Source organism: Lepidothrix coronata, unplaced genomic scaffold (genome assembly GCF_001604755.1).
Source record: "Lepidothrix coronata isolate B3197 unplaced genomic scaffold, Lepidothrix_coronata-1.0 Scaffold2, whole genome shotgun sequence".
Lineage (NCBI taxonomy): Eukaryota > Metazoa > Chordata > Aves > Passeriformes > Pipridae > Lepidothrix > Lepidothrix coronata.
In genome coordinates, this window is record NW_016690182.1 from 13227415 (window position 1) to 13244367 (window position 16953).

At 56.7% G+C, this 16953-nt stretch overlaps 2 protein-coding genes across 2 annotated transcripts in view; one reads left to right on the forward strand and one right to left on the reverse strand.

The window, feature by feature from the left end:
- Positions 1–1954: 1954 nt before the first annotated feature.
- LOC108499565 (endothelin B receptor-like) lies at positions 1955–14653 on the forward strand. Its single transcript, XM_017819528.1, has 8 exons — positions 1955–2164; positions 6098–6614; positions 7468–7580; positions 7968–8172; positions 9189–9338; positions 10043–10176; positions 10732–10840; positions 11916–14653. The coding sequence occupies exons 2-8, from the start codon at positions 6126–6128 to the stop codon at positions 12063–12065; spliced, it is 1350 nt and encodes a 449-aa protein (XP_017675017.1). The 5' UTR covers positions 1955–2164; positions 6098–6125; the 3' UTR covers positions 12066–14653.
- Positions 14654–14910: 257 nt separating this feature from the next.
- The window catches only part of LOC108498555 (DNA-directed RNA polymerases I and III subunit RPAC2-like), a 4943-nt gene continuing 2900 nt past the window's right edge, over positions 14911–16953 (reverse strand). The window contains exons 3-5 of the mRNA XM_017817428.1: positions 16021–16097; positions 15442–15524; positions 14911–15129 (exon numbers count right to left, since the gene is read on the reverse strand). Of these exons, the coding sequence (XP_017672917.1) occupies positions 15082–15129; positions 15442–15524; positions 16021–16097 (208 nt within the window). The 3' untranslated portion in view covers positions 14911–15081. The remainder of the gene's footprint in view (positions 15130–15441; positions 15525–16020; positions 16098–16953) is intronic.

The following is a 16953-nucleotide window of genomic DNA, read 5'->3' on the forward strand; positions in this document are numbered from 1 at the left end:
CTTACAGGGCAATGCCAGCGAGGAAGTGAGAAACGTGACCCTCAAGCAGAGCCCAAGAGCAGCTTTCTCCTCCTCCAAAAAAAAACCCATAATGTAACAGTCCCAAATAAAACACTCAGCTTTAAAATCAGAGCAAGGAAAGCAGCTCCCTCAGCACCTTGTGTTGCTTCTGCCACCTGGGCTGGTGGGACCAAGGAGGGGTTGGGGACACGTCTGTCCCTGTGCTGTCACATCTCCAGCTACAGAACAGGCTTGGCCAAGCCTTGAGAAGCCACAGAGAGATGGGAGGGCAGCAGATCCCTCAGATGGGCTTTCCAGCTTGGGATGAAGGGCCAAGAGCCTGAAGGAGGATTTGTTCTCCACTCTTCTGAGCCGAGAGTCGGCTCCGACCAACGAGGGGATGGGTGAATAAAGACCTAATTTTCCCTGGGTTATCCACAGCTCTAATTCATCAAACCTTCAAGGAGTCATGGAAATGATTCAGTGGAGAGACACAGATCATTTGCTTGCACAGGAAGAAAGTTCCCAAACAACCGATATAAATTATCTCTACCCTGTTTACAAACCCTGAGCACTGAGAAAAGCCAGGCTGGCCCAATTCTCTTTGGTATTTTTGGCCAAATCTTGAGGTGAGAGGGCATTTAATCCATCCCTGTGTCTGGATCTGCACAGAAAAAGGGCTGTAAGTATAAATATACCAATGTTTTATCATGAACTTCTGCAGTTGTTGTTCCAGAAGTAGCAAAGGTCAGAGAATCAGAGAAATACGGGATGGTTTGGGTTGGAAGGGACCTTAAAGCTCATCTCATTCCCCTCCCCACCATGGGCAGGGACACCTTCCACTAGCCCAGGTTGCTCCAAGCCCCATCCAACCTGGCCTTGGACACTTCCAGGGATGGAGCAAATCTTTGCCCTTTTTGCCCCAAAATAAGGACAGAAAGGAGAGGTTCAGACTCCTTCCCGGAGTGAAGGCGTCTCAGGTGGAAGGAGACCATGTTTCCTGAGGGTCATATTGCCATCCACGGCCCTGTGATTTGACCTTTTTTGCTGCCACCCCCAAATAAACCCCCATTCCTGGGCCAGGGCCACATCCAGGCAGGGAATGAAACTTCCCTCTCCCAGCAGACAAGGAGAGGTTTGGTCCACGGGGGTTGGACAAATTCCCTGCAGGTTCCCGTGGTTTGGAGAAAGGCAGCAGGAGCCTTCTGGAAGCTTTGCTTGTGATCTCCTGTTCCCAGGCAGGTGGAGAGCAGGGGGGAGGCTCTTTGGGTCAGGATCAGAGGCTGGACTGGACACGGGGCTCATGGGGGGCTGGTGTGACCCCATGGCCCTGGAGTGTCCCACCCTGACCCTTGAGCAGCCAGAGCCTGCTCTCCAGGCAGCTCAGGATGCTCAGAAACCACAGAATAAAACCAGAGCTGGGGTGGCAAAAGACACTGGGGCAACCTCTTGTGGATGGGAGCATGGAAACCTGTTCCCAGCCTGCTCCACCTGGAGCTGCTTCACCTGGACCTGCTCCACCTGGACCTGTTTCCCCCAGACCAGGCTCAGGGAGGCTTGTCCTTCCCCAGCACTTCGGCAAAGACTTTTCTGCTCCGTCCTCTCTGCTGGAGGGGCCCCTCAGGTCTCCCTGCCTTGCTCCCGGCACACTCCTTGCTCCTGAACCTTTCCTCGACAGCTCCAGGTGCGGCAGCTGGTTTTCCACACCCTGGGAAGAGAGGCTTTGATGCCTTTTTTTTCCCCAAAAAAGCTCGTGGGGGGGCTGCAGGTCCCTTCCCTCAAGCCCAGCCCTGCCTCCCCCCAGCTCTCGCCCTCCCGCTCCAGCTTTATTTGTTTGTTGTTTTCGCTCCTTCCCGGAGCGTTTCTCCCGCTTTTCCCTCCTCTCTTCCCATCCCACCCTCCACCCATTGGTCGCAGGGGCTGCGCTCGGGGGAGCCCCGCGGGTTTCTATAAAACCACCCAGGGCGGGGAGACTCGGCGAGTCACGGGAGGGGACAAACATCCCCTGAGCACCAACCCCGCCGCCCCCAAAAAACACCATCTGCAGGATCTAAAGCGCTGCGCTGCTCCCGGGACATGCCCAGAGCCCCGCGCAGGGGGAAGGAGCCGTGAGAGGGGCAGGATCTGCCCCCGGGAGCACCAAAACCCGCGGTCGCGCAAGAAGGTAATTTAGTTCCCCCGCGAGGCTTTGCTGCCCCGTGCTCTGCTTTGCCAAAAAAAGGGATTCCTCGCTTCAGGGGGAGTTTCTGCGCGTTTTTCAGGTCCCCCTCCCCGAGCAGCCCCCTCCGGGGGAGGCGTTGAAGGGACCACGGTGCCTGGACAAGGTCCAGGAGCTGGGCAGGGAGAGGGGGAGCGAGGAGAAATCCAGCACAGCTCTGGGAGAAACTCCTCCTGTCCATGGACCAGGTCGGGTCCGGGGCAGGGAGCAGCCGGGAATGGGGAATTACCACCCGCCTCTCTCCCGCCTTTCCCCTGCACACGGAAATGTTGCTGCAAGAGACATTTATCCACAGGAAAAGTCTGTTTGGTGTTTGGGGTGGTGAGTCTGGCCCCCGTGGTGTTTTCCCAGCAGGACTGTGCTGGGTCTTTTCCCTGGGCACAGGACGGCCCGTGGGATCTGCTGGGGACGGACGGGGGTGTTGGTGCAGCTCCAGTTTCCCCACGGAATGAACTGGAAAAGTTCTGATGGTCCTGCGGACCCTGGGATGGGACTGCAGAACTGTCAGGAGCTGCTCCCAAAGGCAGGGGGACCGGCTGGAGATGAGGATGCAGCGGCATTCCTGGCTCCCGTGGAATTCCCGGCTCCCAAGCCCCTCCGGCCCACACAAGGCACCTTTCGGGCAGCACCAGGTTTTGCAGGGTTATGGTGACGGTTTTCAGTCTTGTTTTCCCTCCGGGAATCGCTCCCTGATGCCCATGTCAAGGTTCCAGGGGGTCCAGCTGTGTTTTGGGCTCAGCACAGAGTGAAGTTTCCCAAGCAAAGGCATCGCAGCAATTCCCTAAGGGAAGCCCCTCGGCCAGGCAGGTGGGATGGGGGTGGTCCCTCTGGGCACCGAGTCACCTCCCCAAATGATCAGCAACATGAGCAAAGCTCAGAGGATTTTGAGTCAAGCAGTGCTGGATTTGATCTGACATCTGCCAGATGCTGAACAAGTTTCTGGATGCTCCTGTGCCTCATTTCCCCCCAAAACTGAGAAGGGGTTGGTGCTTTCAAGAAGGGGTTGAGGCAGCGTGGAGGGCAAGGAGCAAACGGGCTGTTGGACAGGAGGAAACAATGCTTGTCTTTGACTAAAATTTGGATTTAGTAAAAGATTTGACTGATTTTAAGGCAAGATGGCAGGAAAGTGCTTTTTTTCTCCGGTGTTTTGCAGCTGGGCAGGACCCAGAGAGCCGAGTCCTGTGATCCTCACTCACATGAGCTCTTCTCAGCCCCCGGGGCTGAGCAGCCACACCAGGCTCTGGGCTTGGGGTGGGCAGATAAAAGCATCTGTGGGGGGCAGAGGGAACGACTTCCAGGGATTCTCTGGTGCCAGTGCTGGCTCCAGGAGCCACCAACTTCCTCCAGATGCTTGTCCGTGCCATCCAAAGCTGCTGCCCAAACCCTCAGGGATCTCTGGCAGGAATTCTGAGCTGGGTCTGCCCTCTCCTGTGAGCTACAATCCTGTGGGAATAGTGGGGTGGAGAGGTCGGGACCCCCCCCGTGGGACACCTGTCCCTGGGGGAGCTGGGGCAGGGCAGGGGGCTGAGAACTTCAACAAGGTACAGGCTGAAGTCCCTGGGACAGGTCAGAGCAGGGGTTTGTGCCCAGGTTTGTGCTCCTTTGGGGTATTTATCCATTCTCTCCCTTTCTTTCCCCCTTTCCCAACACAACTGGGTGCCCAGGCATTCCCACAAAGCCTGAGCCCCTGACACAGGGGGGTGCACAGGAGTGTCTGCAGGAGCTGTGGTTGTACCTGGGGGGACTCTTGCTTGGCCTGGCCGTGTCTTCCCAGACTGGGAGCAGTGTTCCCACCACACTTCATTGTTTGTCCTGGGATCCCCAGGGTCCTGGACAAACCTGGAGTGCCTCGGCTGGAGAGTCTTGGGGAGCAGATCCCAGGGTTTGGGCTGAGATCCCAACTCTGCCTGGAGGAGTCAGAGCAGAGCCTGAGTCCCATCTCTAATCACAGGCAGGCTCCCTGATCCCAGGGAATCCCAAAAGGCTCCTGTTCTTAGTCCAGGCACAGCAATTTTTCCTCCCTTCCGAGAGGGCTGCAAAGTTTCACAGTTCCTCAAACATGTTCCTCAACCCTCCAACCAGGAGCCCCCAGATCTGTCCCTGTCTGGGGCACAGACTGGCACTTTGCTGCCCTCTCCCATTTCCTCTCTGGGCTCAATTCCAGATCTGGATCATCCAGAAGCCCCTTCCTCAAACTCACATCGCTCCAGGACGGTGCCACCACCACCCTGAGCTTTGTGCTTGTGGAGCAGCAGCTTGGCTTGTCCTGCCTGGAAGTGCCATCAGAGATGCACAAAGCTGAACCATTCCAGGGATATTTATTAGTTCTCCAGCCTTGGAGAGCTTGAGAGACCTTTTACTGTGCTCAGCAGCCAGGACTGTGAGGGCACAGGGAGCTTTATATCCCTGAGGATGGAGCTGGACAGGCACAGTGGGTTTGGAGAGGAAGGAGTTGAATTTAGGGAGATGAAGATAGGGAAGGAGGGGCTGTGCTGCTGCACATCAATTGGAATGGGATGTCAGGGATCAAAATGGCATTTCTGGAAAAAAACCCTGTGGTGTTTTCCCAGCAGGACTGTGCTGGGTCTTTTCCCTGGGCACAGGACAGCCCGTGGGATCTGCTGGGCATGGGGGTGTTGGTGCAGCTCCAGTTTCCCCACGGAATGAACTGGAAAAGTTCTGCTGTTCCTGTGGACCCTGAGGTGGGACTGCAGAACTGCCCAGATGTGAAGGTGTCCACAGAGGTCCCAAAACTGCAACTTCAGTTGGGAACTAAACTACCCAAAAACTAAACTTTGCAACTCCCTGACAGGAGGGGGGAGCTGGGGGGGGATCGGGCTCTGCTCTCAGGGAACAAGGGATGGGATGAGGGGAAATGGCCCCAAACAGTGCCAAGGGAGGGTCAGGTTGGACATCAGGAGGAATTTCTTCCCAAAAAGGGTGGTCAGGCACTGGAAGGGGCTGCCCGGGGAGGTGGTGGAGTCCTCACTCCTGGAGGTGCCCAGGGACGTGGCACTCAGTGCTCAGGGCTGGGGGACAAGGTGGGGGTCAGTCAAAGGTTGGACTTGATGATCTGGGAGAGCTTTTCCAACCTCAGTAATTCCATGATTATAAAGGAGTGGGGGGGACATTAAAGGAAATTGGGCTTGGCCATGGGAGCAGCAATGCCAAGTGCCAGAGGTGCAGTCGCTGATCCCACACACCCATTGAGCCAAGGAAGGACCCTCAGTCACCAAAATGCCACGTCAGAGACACAAGGGGCTGTTTGTTCTCCTTTCAGCTTGTTTTTCTGGAATGGCCTGTTTAATTTTAGCAGCACAACCTCCCATCCTCAGGGGCAGCTGCTCTGACCTGGTGGGATCCCATCTGGCATCGTTTCTGTCCTCTGTGATGGTGGATTTCTCCAGCAATTCGTAGAATACAAGAGGATAGAATAATAAAATAGAATATTCTGAGTTTGCAGGGACCCACCAGGACCATCCAGCCCAACCCCTGGCCCTGCACAGACACCCCAACAATCCCACCCTGTCCCTCAGAGCGTTGTCCAAACCCTCCTGGAGCTCTGGTAGCCTTGGGGCTGTGCCCACTGCCCTGGGGAGCCTGGTCAGTGCCAACCACCCTCTGGGGGAAGAACCTTTTGCTGAGATCCAACCTGACCCTGCCCTGGCACAGCTCCAGCCATTCCCTGGGTGCTGTCCCTGGTCACAGAGAGCAGAGGTTTGACCTGCCCCTCCACTTCCCCTCAGGGAGAGCTGCAGACCCCAGTGCTCTCCCTCAGTCTCTTCTCCAGCTGAACAGACCAAGTTCCCTTTCACTGAACCACCTTTCTCCTTCCTCCACTAACAAAGTTCTCTCCCTGGTCCCTTCCTCCACCTGCAGATCCAACCAAGACCATCCCACGGGCACTATGAGGACTCCTGCCAGCAGCTCCACTCCTTGGTGCTCCACAGCCACCACCCCAGCTCCCGCTGCTCTGGCCCTTTTCCTGACGTTGCTGTTCTCCAGCGCTCGCAGCCAGACCCCCCGGGCTCTCCAGGAGAGCGCCGTGCCCTCGGGGGTGCTCAGCCAGGAGCAGGCCTACAGCCTGGTGCAGCCCAGCCTCTTCCAGGAGGCCCAGGGTTCCAACCTCTCGGGGAGCCTCCCCGGGAGCAGCAGCTCGGAGCCGCCGCTGCTGCCCGTGTGCGTGAAGCCCGCGGACATCCGGCACGTCTTCAAGTACATCAACACCATCGTGTCCTGCACCATCTTCGTCGTGGGCATCATCGGCAACTCCACCCTCCTGAGGATCATCTACAAGAACAAGTGCATGAGGAACGGGCCCAACGTGCTCATCGCCAGCCTGGCCCTGGGGGACCTGCTCTACATCCTCATCGCGCTGCCCATCAACGTCTACAAGGTGGGCTGAGGGCAGCGCCGGGCTGGGGCTGCTCTGGGCAGGATCTCTGGGAGAAGCTGTGCCTGCCCCACCCCTGGAAGTGTCCAAGGCCAGGTTGGACGGGGCTTGGAGCAACCGGGGCTAGTGGGAGGTGTCCCTGCCCATGGGGTGGAACTGGATGGGCTTTAAGGTCCCTCTGAAAACATTCTGTGATTCCGTGGTTTGTTTTGCTGCTGAGGTCGAATGACAGAGCTTGAAGAGGGGGTTGGCTCTGAGTGGGGGTGACCTCAGGATGGGCTCCAGGTGTCATGGGATATAAGGGTTGTGAATTCAGGCTCATTCTCACCCTCATGAGTGAGTGGCCCAGGTTTCTCCTGCCTCCAGGGCACCTTGTGCCCACTGGTCCCCTCTGCTTGTCCCAGCTGAGCACGGGGTCACAGTGCATGGGTTCTGTCAGGAATGTGAGTGTGGTTGAGGGTCAGAGCATGGGGAAGGCTCAGGACACGTGGCTTAAGCTGTCCGAGCTGGATTTGGGCTGTTTCAAAGCACAACACCCATTTCCCCCTTTGAAAACAACCCCGAGGAGCCCATTGTGGTGTTTAGGACTCAGATCCACTCACAGCCACACAGGGACTGGAGTCAGGACTTAGTGTCTGGACCATCCTTCATCCACGTGTCCACTCGTCTGACTGGGAGTCCTCAGGGAAACCAAAGGTTCCCAGGACCCTCACACAGCTCTGAACCTCAGAGTGCTGCTCTCTGTGGGCTTCTCACACCCTGTGGGCTTCTCACACCCTGTGGGCACCCACCTGCTGTTTTGGGAAGCTGGACCAGCTTTCCCAAAGCAGCCCTATAACCTGTGGTTCTTCTCCAGCTCTTGGCAAAGGACTGGCCCTTCGGAGTGCAGGTGTGCAAGCTGGTTCCCTTCATCCAGAAAGCCTCCGTGGGCATCACGGTCCTGAGCCTTTGTGCCCTCAGCATCGACAGGTAGGAAACCTCCTCCGCACCTGCCCTGCCCAGCCTGGCCCGTGTCTGTGTCCCTTCACCGTCACCAGAAGCCTTGGTCCCAGCACAATTCCAAGATGGGGACAGGCTGCTGTCACTTGGGGTTGAAATCCAGCAGGAACTGAGTTGTATCCTGCTGGAAGAGGTTGGGGAAGAATGTGCTGGAACAACAGGTGTGGTGGTGGGGAAGGGTGACAAGTGGACAATGGTCAAGGACAGGCCCCCTTGAGCCCCTGCTTCCCATTCCACTAAAGAAGGCTCAGGGGTGGGGGAGGAAGGTGTGAGGGGAAGGGCCTTTGGGGACAACCCCAACCTGCACCTTCCCACCCCCTTCCTGACGGCTGCTTGTCTCACTCCAACCCCGGGCAGGTACCGAGCCGTGGCGTCCTGGAGCCGGATCCAGGGGATAGGGATCCCCATGTGGAAGGCGGTGGAGGTGGTGCTGATCTGGGCAGTGGCCATCGTGCTGGCAGTGCCCGAGGCCATCGCCTTCGACATGGTGGAGCTCAGCTACTGGGAGCAGCACCTCTGGGTGTGCATGTTGGCCTCGGAGCAGAAGTCCCGCTTCATGATGGTACGTGCTCGTCCCGCCCGGGCACACGCAGACCACCAGGGAGAGCTCTGACAGGTATCTGGGGTTCTCTGAGGCAAGAGGCAGTAGGATCCTGGTGCCAGAATGAGAGTTGCAGACCTGTCTCACCTCTGGAAAACTGCCCGAATACCCCTGGGGACAGTCTGACTGAGAGCCACAGATGCCAACAGGAAGCACCCAAAGCTCCTTCTTTCAAGCCAAAACACATCCTCTCAGCCAGGAAGGGCCAGGAAGAAGCTTTTAGTTTTATCAAACAGGAGTCAGGGGCAATAATTCCCCCAGTTCATGATGCAATCCGAGGAGCTGATGGTTCCCCAGCCACCTCTGAGGGGTGAAACCATGAGAATGCACAGTACAATTAACCACTCCATTGAAGAGTGTCAGCTCCTTGATTAGAGGAGTAGATGCCTCTGGAGGTGGCTCCTGGCGTCGGGGGAAGCAGGGAGAGCAGTGCCAGGCAAAGCACAGGCATTGCAGTGATGTGGGGCCAGAGAACAGGGAGCTGTATCTGCTTCACCACCCACAGCGGGTCCTGACACATCTCAGGAAGCTTCAGGGCCTCCAACGCTGTCCCAGCAGGCCAAAGAGGGGCCCCACAACCAGTTTGCACAGGTAACCTTTAACTCAGGGTCGGGGGAGCAAGGGAAGGAAGACCCTTACTCAACCCACCATGCCCAACAAACAAGCTCCTCCAAGTGGACATGGTGGTATTCAGGGAAAAGTTGGACTTGATGGTCTTGGAGGTCTTTTCCAACCTCAGTGATTCCACGATTCAGTGATTCTGTAATTCCATATAAACCAGTATTTATGCCTTTAGGTCCAGCCCGTGCACCAGCCTTAGGGGCAGACAATCCCCCACGTGCTTAGGGCAGGAGCTGGGACACTTCCACACATCCCAAGTGCCTGGACAGGCAGAGTGGGTGTCAGGGCCAGTCTTTGCCCTGGTTCCCCACCCTTCCCGTTCCCCAGTTTCCAGTGGCTCTCCCTTTCCCACACAGTTCTACCGGGACGTGAAGGACTGGTGGCTTTTCGGCTTCTATTTCTGCCTGCCCTTGGTGTGCACTGGCATCTTCTACACCCTCATGTCCTGTGAGATGCTGAGCAAGAGGAATGGCATGAGAATCGCCCTGAATGACCACATGAAACGGGTAAAGGACCCGGGAACGCGGGAATTCTGCTGCTTCCCAAAGAGGAGGGAGAGCTGTCGAAGGGGGGACTGTGAGGGACAGGTAGGAGCTGACAAAGCCTCCCAGCAGACCTTGGATCAGTGCAAGGATTAAGGGAGAAGGGCCTTAAGCTCTGTGATCTCCAGCCTCAGGGACAAGCCCAACCACCCCCCTGGCCACGGACCAGCTTCATTCTCAGTTCCTTGTGGTCCTTTATCTCTGGCCGTGCTGAGCCCACACCAAACTGGACCAAATGCTGGACGTGCCAAATCCCAGACAAGAGGTGCAGGGAAAAGGGGAGTTCACTGTTCCCTTTGGGAATGATTCCCTGGGGGAGCCCAGCTGGTTGTGTGAGGGGAGGCTGGAGGAGATCCCCGTGTCCCTGGGAACGTCACCACAGCAGAGCCACCACGAGTGACAGTGGGAAGGGGCGTGAAGGGGTCTGGCCCACACCGAGCAGCTGGTGCCCTGCCCACTTCTGCAGCCTGGATCTCGTGGTGCAGGACTTCAGGAGCAACCCGGTCTAGTGTGAGGTGTCCCTGCCCGTGGCAGGGGGGTTGGAACTGGATGATCTTTAAAGTCCCATCCGACCCTAAGTATTCCATGATTCTGTGATTTGGGACCTGCTTTGCTCCACCTGCTCCCCAGTGATCACCTTCTCCCCCCCCACGCCCTTGTCTTGGCAGCGCCGGGAGGTGGCCAAGACCGTGTTCTGCCTGGTGGTGATCTTCGCGCTCTGCTGGCTGCCCCTCCACCTCAGCCGCATCCTCAAGAAGACCATCTACGACCAGACGGACCCCAACAGATGTGAACTGCTCAGGTAGGAGCCCCAGCAGGTGGGCACCCAGCTGGCAGCCCCGGTGGCACCGGCACAGGCTGGTGGAGCTGCCTCCCAAACCCCGGTTCCCACGACTCCTCTTCCAGACGGCATCGCCGTCCTTGGATGGGCACAGAGAGGGGCTGGGGCACCACGAGAAGGGGTTAGGTTAAATTTTGAAATATCTCTGTCAGTCTGTGGGTTAAGGGAGTCTCCAGGGCAGGGAAACATTCCCAGCAGGGCTGTGCCCCTGTGGTGGGTGCCCACCTTCCTTCTCCTTTCCCCCACAAGCCAAGCGCCAGTTTGGGCCAGATGTGGCTGTGCTGGAGTTTGGGGACATGGTGGCACCAGGGTGTCACCAGGGGAAAGCAGAGCTCGTGCTTTTGGCTCCCTCAGGAAATGCTCCTTGCGAGAAAAAGTGGTTTTTCTTTGGCAAGGACTGTTTTGTGCTTAGCTCTCCGTTCTCAGTCCCCGACCCTCCGCGGGGACACGATCCCAGGCCGGGCGGTTTGGAATCTCAGTTCTCCATGAGCTTCCAACGCTCTTCTCTCCTCTCAGCTTCCTCCTGGTGATGGATTATTTTGGGATCAACATGGCCTCCCTCAACTCCTGCATCAACCCCGTGGCTCTCTACTTTGTCAGCAGGAAATTCAAGAACTGCTTCCAGGTAGGAGTGACCCCTCCAGAGCTCCCGGCTGTGCTGACTGATCCCAGATTTCAGTCCCAGGGACACAAGCTGAGCTTATTCCTCATCTCAAATTTTCCCCCTGCTAAGTACCTCTCTTCCCAGCTCCAAGTACACTTGAGCTTGGTGCCCTGCTATGGGGAGGCTTTTGCCAGAGTAGGATCTAGGACAAAAATTCCCTGTCCTTCTGGAGCAGGAGTATCCCCACAAACCACTAGGGTGGGGAGTGGGGCTGCTCCAAACTTTGAGTCCAAGTTATTTGGACATCATTGTCAGGAGCAGTGGAGCCCTGGGAAAGGAAGGGGATGGGATGGGATGGGATGGATAGAATAGGATGGGATGGGATGGGATGGGATGGGATGGGATGGGATGGGATGGGACAGGATAGGATGGGGCGGGACAGGACAGGATAGGATAGGATGGGGTGGGACAAGGTGGGATGGGAGGGGATGGGATGGGATGGGATGGGATGGGAGGAGATGGGATGAATGGTATGGAATGGGATGGGACGGGATAGGATGGGATGAGATAGGACAGGAATGGGATAGAATGGGCTGGATGAGATGGGACAGGATAGGATGGGATGGGACAGGATAGGATGGGATGAGATAGAACGGGATGGATAGGATGGGATAGGATAGGATGGGATAGGATAGGATAGGATAGGATAGGATAGGATAGGATAGGATAGGATAGGATGGGGTGGGACAGGATAGGATGGGGTGGGACAGGATAGGATGGGATGGGATGGGAGCCCTGCTGCTGTGGCAAAAGGAAGAGCTGAGCCTGTGTGTTCTGTCCCTTAAAGACAAGAAAACACAACTGTAAAAAGTGCCCACGATTTTGGGATTTTCATTTCCCATCCACACCGGCCCTATCCTGGAAATCCTGCTCCCAGCAGACCTGCAGGACATCAAGGCTCAGGAGTGCAGGCTGCAGTTCCCAGCCTGGCACTGCACAGGGTGACCTGCCAGCTCCAGTACCAGAACATTCCCTCCTCTTTTCCCCTGCATCCCACACTTGTGACCTTTCCCTCCCTCCTCTTGTCTCCTCACAGTCCTGCTTGTGCTGCTGGTGCCAGAGGCCCGCCCTGAGCATCACCCCCACGGACGAGAAGGGATCAGTTGGGAAGTGGAAAGCCACGGGGCAGGAGCTGGGGCTGGACCGGAGCAGCTCCCGCCTGAGTAACAAGTACAGCTCCTCCTAAACCCCGTCCCCCGTGGGGTCAAGGACAAGGCACAGGGCCAGGACAGCAGGACCCCTCTGCTCCTCTCCCGTGGCTCCTTCCTGGCTGGGCCCGAGTCACCTTTGCCTTCACGTTGTAACCCACCTGGCAGGAGCTGCAGCACTCCGTGGCCCCCCAGGCCCAGCTCTGGGCCCGGGCTCTGCCCCCCACCCTGAGGGAGGGGGAAGGGCATTCACATCCTTCCGGGATTGTTCATTTCCTTGCAGGAAAACCAAGTGACTTCTGGCCATTTGTCCGGGGGTGGAACGCGGGGCTGGGGGGGAGATGTGCGTGGAAAAGGGAAGGAAAGTTGGGATGTGGTCGCTTGGAGATGGATGTGGGATGAGGAGGGGAGGGAGAGGACCATGAGTGACAATTCCCAGCTGAAAGAGCAAAAAAAAAAAGAGCTTTGGTTGCTGGGCCTGGAGTCGGGATGAGATCCAGGGATGGCTGGCAGAGCACCAGTGGTGGGAACCCTCCTCCTGCTTGTGGTGGGGACAGTCACTCGGCCTCACTGTGTCACCAACCTGCCCCAGGGAGCCCTGAAAGCCCCCTTCTCTTCCCCTTTTCCTGGGAATCCTGCCCCAGACTCCTGAGCCGGAGGGGGGGTGAGTGGCACACGCAGGTGACCGTGTGTGACCGCAGGGTTTGGGGACCAGGAGTCCCCAGGTGTCACTGGGGGGAACATCCAGCCAAGCCATCGGGTCCAGCTTCCCCTTCCCAGGGCCAAGGGAGCGCCAGGATGGCTGGGGAATGCTGTTCCTTCCAGGGAAGAGTTGGTAGGCCCAGGAAAGGGAAGGCAGAGATGGCCCCAATCCAGGTGAGGCCGATCCCAAGGATCCAGCCCTCACCTTTCCAACCCCCCTGGAAGCACCTAATGCTCTGCTGGGCAGGTGGCAAGGGAGAGGATCCAGGTGTGCCCCTCCAGGAAAGCATCCAGCCTCAATCCAGGCTCCTCAGCAGCTGGAATGTCCTTCAGCCCACAGCTCCTGGGAGGGGGATCACCCGATCCAAAGGGAAAAAGGAATGCCCTGGATTTCGATGCCTGGAGTTGGTGTTCCCTCTGCCCTGTCCTGCCCAAGGGACACCAAGTTCCAGGGCATTTGGGAGGGGACAGAGACGTCCCTGTGGTCAACTGAAGGTGGCAAAGGCAGCGGGGAAGGTCCAATCTCAGCTGAAAGAGCCTCTGGAACGAACCGAAACATGGCAAAGAGCTTCCCCAAATTCCCTCCCGACAATATCAATCCCCTGAGTGATTTTCCAGCAATTTTCGACTGGACAGGGCTTGGAGCAACCTGGTCTGGTGGAAGGTGTCAGAGATGATCTATAAGATCCCCTCCAACCCAAAGCAAACCCAATTCCATGTTTATTCTAACAACCTCTTGCCAAAAGTGTAAGAAAATCTACATGGAAAAGTTCCAGTTACCAACGCTTTGATGATTTTCTGTTGGTTTTCCCTTCTTTATTATCCCTCTTTTTATTTCTTTCCCCTTTTCACCTTGCCATAGGAAAAAAGAAGTGGAGAGAGGAAAACGGGAGAAAAGACTTGCAATTAAAACGTTTTCCAGGTGTTGGGGTTTTTTTTAGCTGCAAATGTTTTACAAACAAGTCATATTTCTGAAAGACAAATGGGTTTCAAGGCAAGCAGACACTGAGGAATAGGTAGACCTGCCTGTTTTCCATACATTTCCCAACCTACTGGAGTAATTTCTGTCTGTGTTGCAGTGCTGCTGTTGGGCCCTGGCTGCATTTGTTGAAGTCAAAAGAGAAAATTGATAAAGACTGAGATGTTCCAGCTCAGACACCTTAGTAAAAGGCTATTTTTTAATGATTCTGCTTATAAAAAGATCAGAATTCTGTGTATTTCTGTATTTGTCCACATTTCCAGGCAAATGGAGTCTGTGATTTCAACTCCCACTGTTACGTGGGACCACGCTGGCATGGGCAGGATGGATCCCTGGCAGCAATCCCACAGGAAAAGGAGCTGGATTAGGAAACCCAAGGTTCAGCTGGTCCCTTGGCACAACCCCAGCACAAACCTGCCAGCAAGACCCACTTTGCCAATTCCTGTTTGACAGAGTGATTTTAGAGAGAAAACCTGACCTTTCCCTTCCTGCCTCTCCCTCCTCCATATGTTCCTAATAAAACAGGGTGGTGTTTGAAAGGAAAACCTCTGGTACTGAGCAGCAGGGGGGCTGCAAAGTCTCTTAAATACTTCCTTGAGTGGCAGCAGGTTCCCTTGGGGTGAGCCTTGTCCCTCCTCCACGTGCTGAGCAACCCAGAAAGGTTCCCAAGCCCTCAAAGCCCTGTGATTTCACACCCCATTACACCCTCTAAAGCTTGATTTGAGCCCTTTGGCTCCCTGAGGGCTCAGACTTGTTCTGTGCACCTGATTCTGCACCTCTGACCTGGAAATCCTGGGGAGAAAACAGCAAAAACACTTGGAGAGGGGAAGAAATATGATGGGAGAGTGACAGAACTGCCTTCTCTCCATCATTTTTATCAGGGTGTGTAGAGACAGGACAAGGGGGAATGGCTTCATACTGACAGGGCAGGGTTTGGTGGGATACTGGGAAGGAATTCTTCCCTGGGAGGGTGGGAAGGCCCTGGCACAGGTTGCCCAGAGAAGCTGTGGCTGCCACTGAATCCCTGGAAGTGTCCAAGGTCAGGCTGGATGGGGCTTGGAGCAACCTGGGATAGTGGAAGGTGTCCCATGGCAGGGGGTGGCACTGGATGAGCTTTAAGATCCCTTCCAACCCAAACCATTCCATGATTCTGTGGCTTTCCACACCTGTGCTGAGCAGAATTCAGTGTCACCTCTGCAGCATCTAAATTAATAAACTTTATTCATAGAGAAAACACAGTTTGCATCAAAGCCGTGAAAGAAACAACCAAAAAGAACCAGCTTGGACCCAGGGAATTCAACACACGGACGTCACACACATCCAGGGGCACATCCGTGGGACATCCATGGGGACATCCGTGCCATCTCCAAAGGCTACTGCATCTCCTCCTCCCTCTGTGCCCTGTACTCCTTCATGCTCCTCTGCAACAAGAGCACAGGACCAAAGTCAGCAGCACGGCCCTGGGTGACTCGTGCAGCCCAGTGCCACCACCCTGCAGTGCTGGGACTTCTCTGCCCAGAGCCTGGAAAGGCTGGGAAGCTCTGACAGAGCTCCAGGTGCTTTTGGAAGTGACTGATTTTCACAGTCACTCCAAGGGAAAGGAAGCCGGGCGGAGGATGCCCAAGGAAAACCATCAGGTTTTCATGGCAAAGGCGCCTCCAGCACAGGCCTTGGGGACAGACACAGGACCGAGAGATGGAAAAGGCTCCTGAGCTCCTCAGGAATGGTCTCACCTCAAAGGTGCTGAGCACGTGCTGGCAAACAGCCATCAGGTCATTGAGCCCCTTCCGGAACGGCTCCACGGCTGGAAGGGCCCCTGTGGGAAGGGAGCCGGGTCAGGGGCACTGAGGTGGCTCCAAAAGCTGGGTCAGGGGCACTGAGGTGGCTCCAAAAGCTGGGTCAGGGGCACTGAGGTGGCTCCAAAAGCTGGGTCAGGGGCACTGAGGTGGCTCCAAAAGCTGGGTCAGGGACACTGAGGTGGCTCCCAAGGGCTGGTGGCCTCTCCCTGGGCAGTCCCCACCTCCCCCTGGGTGTGTGCCCACTCACCCCCTCCTGCTGCCCACCCGGGGCTGAGCTCCCTGTGCCAGAGCCTGCTGCCAGCCAGGGGAGCTGCTTCCCGCTCCAGCTGGGAACAGGAGCTGGAGCATCCCACTGGGAGCAGCCTCAGGCTCAGCCATGGGGCACAGCACTGCAGAGGGGAGGTGAAAGGGCTTGGCTTTGCTTAAATGAGTCCTGCTGGGAACCTGGCATGAGCAGGGGGGAATTCCATGAAAAAAGGAGCCCAACCAGGCAGGAACAGCCCCCAGCCCTACCTCTGGTCTGGATCCTGAAGTTGATCTTGCTCTCTGAGGGGTGTGTGATGCAGTAGCCACAGAACTCCACGTCAGGGCTGCGGGAGGGGAGAGAGGAGAGGGAGCAGTGAAAGCCAGGCCACCCCACAGCAAAGCTCAGGGAAGTTGGAGCCAAGACCTGCTGGAGCTTGGGATGTTTCTACCATGATTTAGGGTCTTATGGGAGGGATTTGCTGAGAGGAAACCACTTGTGGAACCTTCACCCCCCCATCTGTCCCCGAGCTGCTGCTGGGGGGGTGCTTTGCTGCTCTGCAGGGCAAAGACCTGGCTGGCACCCTGTAGGCACCATCCTGGCACCACAGCCAGTGCAGGGGCAGCCCTGCAGAGTCCAAACAGGGAATCCTGGATGCTTGGAAGCCTCACTGTACCCAAAGCTGCTGCAGGAAAAGAGGCTGATGGGCCCAGGGCAGTGCAGGAGTTACTGAGGTGCCTCTGCTCCAGCAGCTGAGAGGGGTGGGAGAAATTTGGCCCCCCCAGCAAAAAGAAGAGCCCCTTTCCTGCCAGCAGCTGTTGGTCTTGGCACAGAGATTTCTCAGAAGGACTGACATGACACTGCAAAGCAACTGCTGTCTGAGATGGTGCCTTGGACTCCCTCCTGCAATTCTTGTGAGGTTTTGCCAGCAGCTCTTCACCAACCCCCAGCCCTGCCCAGGGTGATGACATTAAGGAACCAGGGGGGACCTGTCTGGCCATCCCAGCTCTGGGATCCTCAGCACAGGAAACATGTGGAGCTGCTGGAGGAGTCCAGAGGAGCCTACGGAGCTGCTCCAAGTGCTGGAGCCCCTCTGCTCTGGAGCCAGGCTGGGAGAGCTGGGGGGGTTCACCCGGAGAAGAGAAGGATCCAGGGAGAGCTGAGAGCCCCTTGCAGGGCCTAAAGGGGCTCCAGGAGAGCTG

Coding starts and splice junctions, on each gene's coding strand:
- LOC108499565 (XM_017819528.1), top strand. CDS start 6,126: ATGAGGACTCCTGCCAGCAGCTCCACTCCTTGGTGCTCCACAGCCACC. Junction 9,339..10,042: donor TGAATGACCACATGAAACGG/GTAAAGGACCCG, acceptor TTGTCTTGGCAG/CGCCGGGAGGTGGCCAAGAC. Junction 10,177..10,731: donor AACAGATGTGAACTGCTCAG/GTAGGAGCCCCA, acceptor CTCTCCTCTCAG/CTTCCTCCTGGTGATGGATT.